Below are 10,727 nucleotides of genomic sequence, written 5' to 3' on the forward strand. Positions count from 1 at the left end.
TTTTTTTTTTTGCGGAACCGGGGATTGAACTCAGGCCCTTGCGCTTGCCAGGGAAGTGCTTATTCCACTGAGCCATCTCCCTGGCCCCTAAGATTCTTTTTTTCTCCCCCCTCATTATGTATTTGGTATAGGGTCTCACTACACAGCTCGGTCATAGTGATCTTCCTGTTTTCAGCCTTCCCAGTGCTGGAATTACAGGTATGTGCCACCATGCCCAGACTCGTTTACCAGCTCAGTGCGCCCCAAGGGTAGGGCCAGCGCAGCAGGTGGGATCAGGATTGAACCTTGATCTCTGCACTTGACAAAGCAGGTGCTTAGTCTGCTGAGCTATCTTGCCAGCCCTCTGAGTTCGATTCTTTTTTTTTTTTTTCAGAAACAGGGATTGAACTCAGGCCCTTGTTCTTGCCAGGGAAGCGCTTATTCTACTGAGGCATCTCTTACTGAGGCATCTCTCTGGCTCCTCTGAGTTCGATTACTGGTACCAATAAAGAAAAAAAATTAAAAAATTTGGGCTGGGGGTTTGGCTCAGTAGTAGAGCACATATTTAGCATGTATGAGGCCTGCTAGGAATATAGCTCAGTGGTGCAGTGCCTGCCTGGCAGGCAAGAGGTCCTGAATTCAATTCCAGGGCAAGAAAACAAACACAACAAAACACAACGTGAGAGCACATATGAGGCCACAGGGTTACATTCTTAATGCTGCTACCATCACCCCACCACCAAAACAAACAAAAACCAAACTAAACCGAACAACAAAACCCCAAAACAAAAACAAAAACAAAATTCCTACATACTTATCAACTCTTATAGCAAGGGTCGTTCAAAATATTTTAGTACTGGGTTGTGCATTACATATTCTTTATAACAGTGGAAAGCTGAAAGCATAATAAATGTCTCAAGAGAATTAGGTGAATTATCAAATGTACAGCTACTGAAGATGATGTAAATGTTTAATAATATAAAAATGTTCAAAATATTATTCATTTTATATAGCTGGTTATTTCATTTACTAAAATAATTACGAATAATCCTCCAAACTTTCCTATACACATATGCTTGGTAAGGGTAAATACAAGTGGTATCCTTTAGGACAGCAGGATTCTAGATATCTATTTTCTTGCTGATTTTTAAGTTTTTCTGTAATGATCATATATGGGTTTTTGTTCTATCATATGTGTCTGCCTGTACTGAACACAAGATCTTTACTATACTATATCCCCAGGCTTTCTCTTTCTTGTTTTTTTTCAGACAAGGACTTGTTGTGTAGTTTAGGCTGGCCTTGAACTTCTGGTAGTCTTCCTGCCTCAGCTTCCCAAGCACTGAATCTTAGTGTGCGCTACCACATCCAGTTCCTTTTTTAAAAAAAAACAAAAAACAAAACATATTTGGTACAGGTTCTCACTATGCATCTCAGACTTGTAGTGATCTTCCTGTTTTCAGCCTCCCCAGCACTGAGATTACAGTAGTGCACAACCATGCCCAGACTCGTTTGCGGGCTCAGTGTGCCCCAGGCGCAGGGCCAGCAAGTCACACCAGAGGTCAGCCTCTTACATTTCTTTTTCTTTCCTTTTTTTTTTTTTTTTTTGGTGGCCAGTTCAGCCTGCTCTGGGGGCAGGGCTGGCACAGCATGTGGTGCTAGAGATTGAACCACCGTCCCTGCACGCTTGCCTAAGCAGGCTCTTTAGGCCACTGAGCTATCTTGCTGGGCTTTACATCCCTTAATAAGATTTTTAAAAACTGAATATGAAACAAGACTGATGGCTCAATTTAAAAACAACAAAAATCAGCTTTTTATCCTCTTCATTGAAATTACTCACCAGTATTTTTCATGACTGAAGTCAGACTGCTAAGGATGGAACTGATCTTTGCTAGATCCACATTAGCCAGGTTTGGCAAAGCCAAAGCTGGGGAAGGGGACAGAAGACACGTATTCACAGGCTTTGGAAGAGCTGGGGTTGCTGTCATGGTCGCAGGCACTGGAGCACACGAGGAAGCTTTTGAGATACTTTCCGTTGGCTTTGTAGGTACAGAAGTGGAGACAACTGTCTTCTCCACAGGCTTATCCTTCCTGTCCTCTACTGTTTCAACAAAGGAAAGAGATGATATTACACCCTCCTGCCTTCCAGACTTTGCTTCTAATACAAAACAGCGTGTCTCAGTATTTCTTGACTTGCGGGCAAGAAGCACTATATTCAAAAGAAACCATCACTTTTCTTTTTGGCAGAACTGGGGATTGAACTCAGGCCCTTGCACTTGCCAGGCAAGTGCTTATTCTATTGAGCCATCTCTCTGGCCCCAACCACCACTCATTTTATGTCCTATTTGCTTGTCTGTTTAGTGGCAGTGGGGATTAAACTATGGGCCTTCACATGCAGCTACATTCCCAGTCTTTTTATTTGGAGACACGGTCTTGCTAAATTATTAAGTTACCCAGGCTGGGCTCAAACTTGTAATTCTCCTGCCTTAGCCTCCCACAGCATAGGGATTGCAAGTGTTCTCTCTACCTCCTCCTGCCTAGCTAAAGTTTTATGGTTTTTTTTTTTTTTGGGGGGGGGCAGAACCGGGGATTGAACTCAGGCCCTTGCGCTTGCCAGGCAAACGCTTATTCTATTGAGCCATCTCCCCAGCCCCTTTGTTTTGTTTTTGAAGTCATAGTCTTCATAATTTACCATCATCCCACCTTCAATATCTACTTAAAAAGAATTTTCTAGTCATCCTGAATTTTATTTTTTAATGCTTCATTGGCATCTTCTTAGCATTCATGTTTTAGATAGGTACATTTCTGTAATAAGAGGGAAGAAGACAAAGATGCTGGGGAAATGGTAGGAAAATGACAAGACAAAAAAATAAAACAGGGGCTGGGGAGATGGCTCAGTGGAGTAAGCACTTCCCTGGCAAGCGCAAGGGCCTGAGTTCAATCCCTGGTTCCAAAAAAAACCCAAAAAAACCCCCCCAAAAAACCCCAAAAACAATGCTGCAGCAGTAACACCTCTGAGATAAAATTTTAAAGTGTACATGCTCAGAAACTTGTACATATTTGTGTTGTCTTTTGGGGATGACATTTGTCATAAATTGTTCTGTCTTTTCCACTGACCTGAAAACTTACTAACAAAATCTCTGGGCAAGGCATGGTAGTGCACTCCTGCAATCCCAGCACTCAGGAGGCTGAGATAGGATCATTGCGACTTTGAAACCAGCCTGGGCTACAACGTGAGCTCAAGGCCTGAACTGCATAGGGAAAACCTATCTCAAAAAGATTAAACAAACAAAAAACCTCTGTACATAATTTGTGTTTTCTTGTTTCCCTGAAATTGCTCTACCGAGGCCCAATTAGGCCCTAACTGACCCAAACAGCTACTGTTTTCACCTCTGCTAACTTTAATGCTTTAAAGGCTGCATGGTAAATGCATAAATTCAAGAGAAGCCAAATACCCAATAATGATCAAAATGAAAGCTGGCAATTTCAGAGAAATAATTCACTAGTGTAGTGGTCCTGCTGAGCTACATATCTACAGGCCTTCAAAAAAAAATTTTTTTTTAATGAATTTAGGACAGGGTCTAAAGGGTCTTGCTACATAGATTGGACTTCTATGTAATGATCTTCCTGTTTTCAGTCTTCCAAGCACTAGGATCACAGGTGTGTACCACCATGCCCAGTCTCACTGCCTCAGCATGCCCCGGAGGCGGGGCCCGCACGGCATACCAGGGATCAAACCCCCACTGCTGCGCTCTGCCGAAGCAGGAGCTTTGGTCCACTGAACTATCTGGCCGGCCCCCAAAAAATTTTTATTCGGGGAATTGAATTTTTTTTGTCCTTCATACAAAGCTATACCCTAGCACCTCCCCTACCTTTTCAGTATTTTGAGACAGGGTCTAAGTCATGACATTGCCCAGGCTGAGCTCAAGTTTGCAATCCTCTTGCTTCAGTTTTCTAAAGTAGCAGACTTTACAGGCATGTCCCACCATGCCCAGTTCCCTTTTAAATCTCATTAAACTCCTTAGCCTTGGCTTGAACCTGCAATCCTTCTTGTCTCAGTTGTCCAGAGATGTGGAATTACAGGGCTGCCCAGCTAGCAGTTAAGAGTACCAAAAAAGCCAAGTATGATATTGCCTACTTACAATCCCAGTGCTCATGAGGCTGGGTCAAGGATGACTGCAGTGAGTTCAATTTCATTTGGGCTACATAATGAGTCAAAGGCCAGCCCACTACACAGTGAGACCCTGTCACTAAAAAAAGGAGTCTCACAGAATAAGGAATTCCAGTGTAAGTGCTCACCCCGCCCCAGTGCTAATAAAAACTCATTCATTCCACATATGTAAATTTAACTTTTTCTTTCTTTCTTTAATGTATTTAGTACAGGGTCTCACTACAGATAAGATTCTTAGTGATCCTCCTGTTTTCAGCCTCCCCAGCACTGGGATTATAGATGTATGCTACCATGCCCTGTCTCAATCACAGTCTCAGTGTGCCCTAGAGGCAGGGCCAGCAGGCAAGCCTGCAATCAAACTGCAGTCCCTGTGTCTGCCTAAGCAGGTGCTTTAATCTGCTGAGCTATCTGACCAGCCCTAAACTTTTTTCTACTTAAAAAAGAAAAATACATAAATTTTAATAATGTATTTGTACTGGTTAATATTGTGTCAACTTGAGAAATTTAGCAGTTTAATTCAGTGACTCTGCAAGGTGCCAGGATTCTTAGTTTGTAAATACCCTCCTCCTGTGCAAGGAGGAAGGGAGAAAGGCTGGCTGAAAGCAGCAGCTGCTGCCCTTCCGCTTGCTCTGCACTGCCAGGAACTGCTGGTCTCCGCCATGTGCCACTCTGCCTGGAAGCCATCCGAGTATAGACTGAAACCTCTACAAAATGTGAGCTAAATAATCTTTCCTTCCTTAATTTTGAGTGTGCGGTATTTTGTCCTAGCAACAAATGAAAAGCAACTGAGACAGAATTTGGTACCAGGTTGTTGGAATTATTATTTTTTCCTACATTTTAGGGAAGGGTCTACAGGGTGTTCAGGGTCTCACTACTAGATCGGACTTGTAGTGATTCTATTGTTTACAGCCTCCCAAGTGCTGGGATTACTGGTGCGCTTCATCATGCCCAGTCTCAGAGCGCCCTGGGGGCAGGGCCAGCATGGCAGGCCCCGGGATCAAACCCCTGGCCCCTGCGTCTGCTTGCAGGTGCTGTAATCCACTGAGCTATTTCGCTGGCTCTGGTACCAGGTTGTTGGACTGCGGGTGATTTGTGTTATGGCTTGGCTGGAAGTTTGTCTGCACTTTGCTGCTGTCCAGAGACTGAGATTAAGCAGAGTGGACTAGTTAATCTTGCAAAAGAAATCTTATAGCAGTTGAATGCTGAGGCAGTGGCATGACTATTGTTGGGGGCTCTTAGTCAGATATATGTTGAAGAGTCAAAAGCAACGGAGTCCCGCACGGTGATTTAAAATGTGAGTTTGGCCAGAAAGGAAGCACCAGGAAGGCTGTGGACTGCAAAGATAGAGCTGAGATCTCACTTGCTCAGGAGGAACAGAATAGAAAAGATGTCCTGAGGGTATCACAGGAGGTGGCAGGTTCTGCTGTTAGCCTGAGAACCTCAAGGCTAAGGGACTTTGCTCTGAAGAGAAAGCTGCATAGCCCCATGTTGCAGAATAGAGAGGGTGGCCACACCAGGTTCCAGAATGGCAGTAGCATAAAGAATTTGTTCCTCGGAATCAGGTTGAGTACTCAGTAACCCAGGCTCTCGACCCCTACAGATAAGAGAGAAGAAAGCCTGGCTACTGCTTCAGCTGGCAGCAGACCTTGGTATCATCCACATGGCACTGGTTTTAGGCACATTCAGAATGCAGGAGTTCTGAGGTTAAGAAGGCTTCCACCTAGATTTTAGAAGGCCCGGGAGGCCAGCCAATGTGTCCCTGAGAGGGCAATGTGTAAAGCTGTGAGCAAGAAGCCTGTTCAGTGGAAACCCCAGAAGTGTGGGAAAGCCAGAAGCACGGATTGTCTGAAAAAAGCTACAGGAGGGAGCAAAGCTAGCACCAGAGAAAAGCCATGGGAGCTACTAGCAGAAGTGTAGTAGGGGTGGAGCCATGTAAGACTTTTGGAGCTCACAACTCATTACAGATTGCTTCAGATATTCTACATGGAATTACAGGACTTAATGTTTGCCTTGCTGGATTTTGGACTTATTTTGTTTCTAATTCTTTGTATCTGCCATGTATACCTTTTAGAATGATGATGTTTATCTTGTGCCTTTGGATGTTGGAAGTGTTTAATTTTTCATTTGTACAGGGGCTCAGAGCTAAGAGTGCCTTAGATCTTGGAGGAGACTTGGGGCTTGGACTTTTCAGCAATGCTGAAACTGTTAGGACTTGGGCAACTTTTAGAGATCGACTAAAATGCATTTTGCATAAAGGGATGTGCATGAGTGGGGGGGCAGGGGCAAAATGTCATGGTTCTAACGTAATACAATGTTGAAGTTATAAAATGTTAATAAGCTTGTCTATATACCTAGAAACTGGTTTAAGGAAATATCTGGTTGTCAAGTTGACAAGGGATGGATTGTACTCATTGATACATTGTGTCATCTTGAGAAGTTTAGCAGTTTAATTCAGTGATTCAGCAAAGTGTCAGGATTCTTAGTTTGTAAACATCCTCATCCTGTGCAAGAGGAGGGTGTAAGTTCTACACTCTCAGCCCCAGGTAGCTTGTTTGTAACATAAGGATGGGAGAAAAGCTTGCTAGAAGCTTCAGCTGTTGCTTGTCCCTTTGCCTCTTTGCTGATTTCTACTGCCATGATCTCTGCCATGTGCCACTCTGCCTGGAAGCCATTCAAGTATAGACTAAAACCTGAAACAAACTGTGAGCTTATAAATAAACCTTTCCTTCCTTAATTTTGGGTGTTGGGTATTTTGTCCCAACTACGAGTCAAAAGTAACTGAGACAGTATTTTACCTGAGTACATCCTAAATATTTTCATTTTAGTAAATTAAAAAAATAAAAAAACAATTAACAAGGTAGTTTTTTGGGGAAGGGTAATTAATTTTCTGGAACATATCTGAAGCTGAACAAACTACATTTCACAGTTACATACAGGCAGAGGCTGCTCTAAAGAACTTACTTGTTTTTTGGTACTGGGGATTGAATCTCAGGGCTTCCCCTTGGGTTACATATCTAGGCTTAATCGGAGACAGGGTCTCCATAAGATATTAAATTGCACAGGCTGAGCTTGCACTTCACAGATCCTTTTGCCGTAGGCTCTCAGAATGCTAGGATAACGGTTGTGTGCCTAAATGCTCAGTTAACTTTTGGAGAAAGGGGTTTCATTAAGTTGACATTGGCTTTGAATTCAAAATTCTCCTGTCTCAGCCTCTGAGTAACTGCAATAACAGGAATGTACCACTGCATATGATAACAGTGCTGATAATGAGCAATAATTCTTCCTTTGCTTTCTTTTCCCTTCCCTTCCCTTCCTTTTCTTCCCCCTCTCTCTGGTTCTCTCTTCTCTGTAGTCCTAGGGACTGAAACTAGGGATTGGTGTACTGGGATGTGGCAAGTGTACTGAGCCATATCCCTAACCTTGATGATTCTTTTCTCCTCCCTTCCTCCCTCTCTTTCATTCTTTTGATAGGGTCTGTCTGTGTAGTCTAGGTTAGCTGTGAATTTACTGTATAGCACAGGCTGGCCTTGAATTCATGATCCACCCACCTCAGCTGACTGCTGGTATTATAACTATGCAAAATCTTAGCAGCCACGCGGCTAAATGATTCTGTTTGTTTTGAGGCAGGGTCTCATTGTGTAGTTCAGGGTGACCTTGAGCTTACTATGTATAGGCTGACATTACAGCCTCCCAAATGCAGGAATTACATATGTGCATCACTGCACCTGGCTACGAGCAATAATTCTTAACCTTTGAGGCTTACCAAATCCTGAGCTCACTGTTCTGGGGACAATATGCTACTCTGATGTTCTAAGTGCAAGGACTGAAATACCTTTCTAGTGTCTGCCCATGAGTGATTAATGGATGTGAAAACCAAACTGACAAGGAATAAACTACCCACAGATCACGTAAGGACATACCAATGATTCTGGATCCATCATCTTCCACATCTGAGAGCTCCATGTCTTCCACATCACGATTGTCCGTCACAGGTTCGGGTGTGGCAGATTTCTCGCTCCCGACAGTTGGTGACTGGGACTCCTCACCTCCCATTCCTTGAAATGGAGACTCAGAACCAGTTGGGGAGGGAGCATCCATGCTTGGGGAAGGGACTGGGGATTCTTCAGGATCAGGAAGGGTTGACTTTAACTGATCCAATTTCTTCTTTAAATTATTTACGCGGTTAGCAAAGGTTTTATATGCCTAAAAGAGAAGAGTTTATTCATTTTGACTTTATAAACAGATTTCCTCATTTACATGATCACTTGCACCTAGCAAAAAATACTACCATGTGTAACACATGGAACAGGTTTTTCTGTGGAAAGAGACTGAACCCAGGGCCTCTGTATTATGCTACAACACCAAAATCCTTTTTATTTTGAAGTAGTGTCAGTAAATTGACAAACTGCAAAGGGTGGATTTGAACTCATGATCCTCCTGTATCAGCCTGCTAGAGTGCTGTGATTACAGATACACACCACCATATAGATAGTGCCTAAACATTTCTCGTCTCTACTTTGTGTGTGCCTAAGTGAATACTGCCATCTAAAAGCTGCTAGAGTTAAATCTGAAGGTTCTCTGTGATTCATCCTCCTCCACTTCCACCTATACTTTCAACCAAGCAATACTGATTTTTGTGGTACTAGGGATGGAAGCCCTGGTCGTCATGTAAGAGTTCTAGGCTTTTAAAAATTTTATTTATTTTATTTAATTTAATTTTTGAGACAGGACAGCTCGCAAAGCTGCCCAGCCTAGGCTCAAACATATGTTCCTCCTGCCTCCACCTTCCAGAATGCTGTGTTTGCAACTGTGCTATTAAATCTGGCTCCAAGCATTATTTACTGAGAACCTTAATGTATCTAGAATTAAATATATGGCAATGAGTAAGAAAACAGACCCAAAAATCAAATTTGAAAAAATAATAATAAAAAAAAATCTACCCAGGGAATGGTAGTACCCTCTTGGAATCCTAGCTCTCTATGAAGCTGAGGGAAAAAAAATCAAATCTAGCCTGGGCAACCTAGTGAGATCCTATGTCGCTTTCTCATTTTTCTTTCTTTTTTGGTAATGGGAATTGAACTTAGGACCCTGCACTTGCCAAGCAGATGCTGCGCCACTGAGCTGTATGTATCCCTGGCCCAAGAGCCTGTCTCAAAATAATAAGATTTAAGGCTGTAATCCCAGCACTGGGGACGTTGATGAAAGAGGATTACATAAAAATCTGAGCCCAGCCTAGGCTACACAGTAAGTTCAAGGCCTCCCTGAACTACAAGGCAAAAACCTGTCTCAAAACACTTAGGGGGGGATAAAAAAAGGAAAAAATTAAAAGGGTTTGGATTATAGCTTAGCGTGAAGGCAAGGGGTTCAACTGCATGTATAAATAAAAATTTAAAAGGTCAGTGTACATTCAGTGGTAGAGTGTTTGTCTAATATACATCAAGGCCCTGGGTTCAATCCTTAGTACTGCAAAAAGAAGGCAGTTAGTCTAGTGCCTACAAAGCAATGTCTGCACCATGCCATGGAGAAGAGGACCTACAAATAACTTCAGGATCTAAGTGAGAAAATCCACATCCTTGTAACCGGGGAGATAGCTCAGTAGATTAAGTACGTGCTTGGCAAGCACAAGGTTCTGAGTTAGATGCCTGGTGTATATACAAAAAAAGAAACTGGATAAGATAAAGCTTATCTAAACTGCAGTTCAGATTCAGATCAATCTCTATAACTATCTGCCCAGTAAAAGAGAGGGTGAGTCCTCTCTGGGGGAAGAGAAGTCAGCCAGGATCTCTTCAATCTTTTATATACAACATTGTTCATTCAATGTCGTTAGTCTAGAGTGGTGACTTTTTTTTTGAGAAAAGATCTTGCTATGCTGTCCAGACTGGCCCTAAATTCTTGGTGATCCTCCTGCCTCAGTCTCCTGAGTGCTTAGATTACATAGAAGAGATTTTTGTTTTTTGTATTTTAGGGAAGGGTCTACAGGGTGTTCAGGGTCTCACTACTAGATCAGACTCATAGAGATATGCCTGTTCACAGCCTCCCAAGAGCTGGATTACAGGCATGCCACCATACCCAGTCTCAACTGCTGTCTCAGCACACCCTGGGGGCAGGGCCACACTGGATACCCGAGGATCGAACTCCTGGTCCCTGTGCCTGCTTGCAGGCACTTTAATCTGCTGAGCTATTTGGTCAGTCCTTAGAAGAGAAATTTGAAACTGACTTGACTGTGTCCATAATTCAAGTGGAGATAAATGTCCAAATAAAAGGACTGTGGAGAGCAGATAGGATGAATGAATTAAGTAGCGTGGTGGACAGAGTTCCTCTGGTAAGATCTCTAAGGACCAAAAGCAACAGCAACTTGTAACAGATCTGAGCTGAGATTTCACCCTGCCCATGTCACAATGATTAGCCATACTGCCCCAATACTAGGGGTCTGTTCAAATAAACTAACAAGACTGCAGCCAGGCATCCACATCCCAGTGATCACTGTTTTAACTGACAGCAGGGATTTGTAGGGACTAAAACTGAAGCACTGACTGCTTCTAAATAGAAAAAGGACACAATTTAGTTTTTTTTTTATTTT

The 10,727-nt window shown here is 42.9% G+C and overlaps 1 protein-coding gene across 1 annotated transcript in view; it reads right to left on the reverse strand.

The window, feature by feature from the left end:
• Rprd2 (regulation of nuclear pre-mRNA domain containing 2) overlaps positions 1-10,727 on the reverse strand; it is a 123,511-nt gene that overhangs the window by 10,240 nt on the left and 102,544 nt on the right. Inside the window, exons 9-10 of the mRNA XM_023716393.1 lie at positions 8,068-8,350; positions 1,817-2,077 (exon numbers count right to left, since the gene is read on the reverse strand). Coding sequence (XP_023572161.1) covers positions 1,817-2,077; positions 8,068-8,350 — 544 coding nt within the window. The remainder of the gene's footprint in view (positions 1-1,816; positions 2,078-8,067; positions 8,351-10,727) is intronic.

This window comes from Octodon degus, unplaced genomic scaffold (genome assembly GCF_000260255.1).
Source record: "Octodon degus isolate 3935 unplaced genomic scaffold, OctDeg1.0 scaffold00048, whole genome shotgun sequence".
Lineage (NCBI taxonomy): Eukaryota > Metazoa > Chordata > Mammalia > Rodentia > Octodontidae > Octodon > Octodon degus.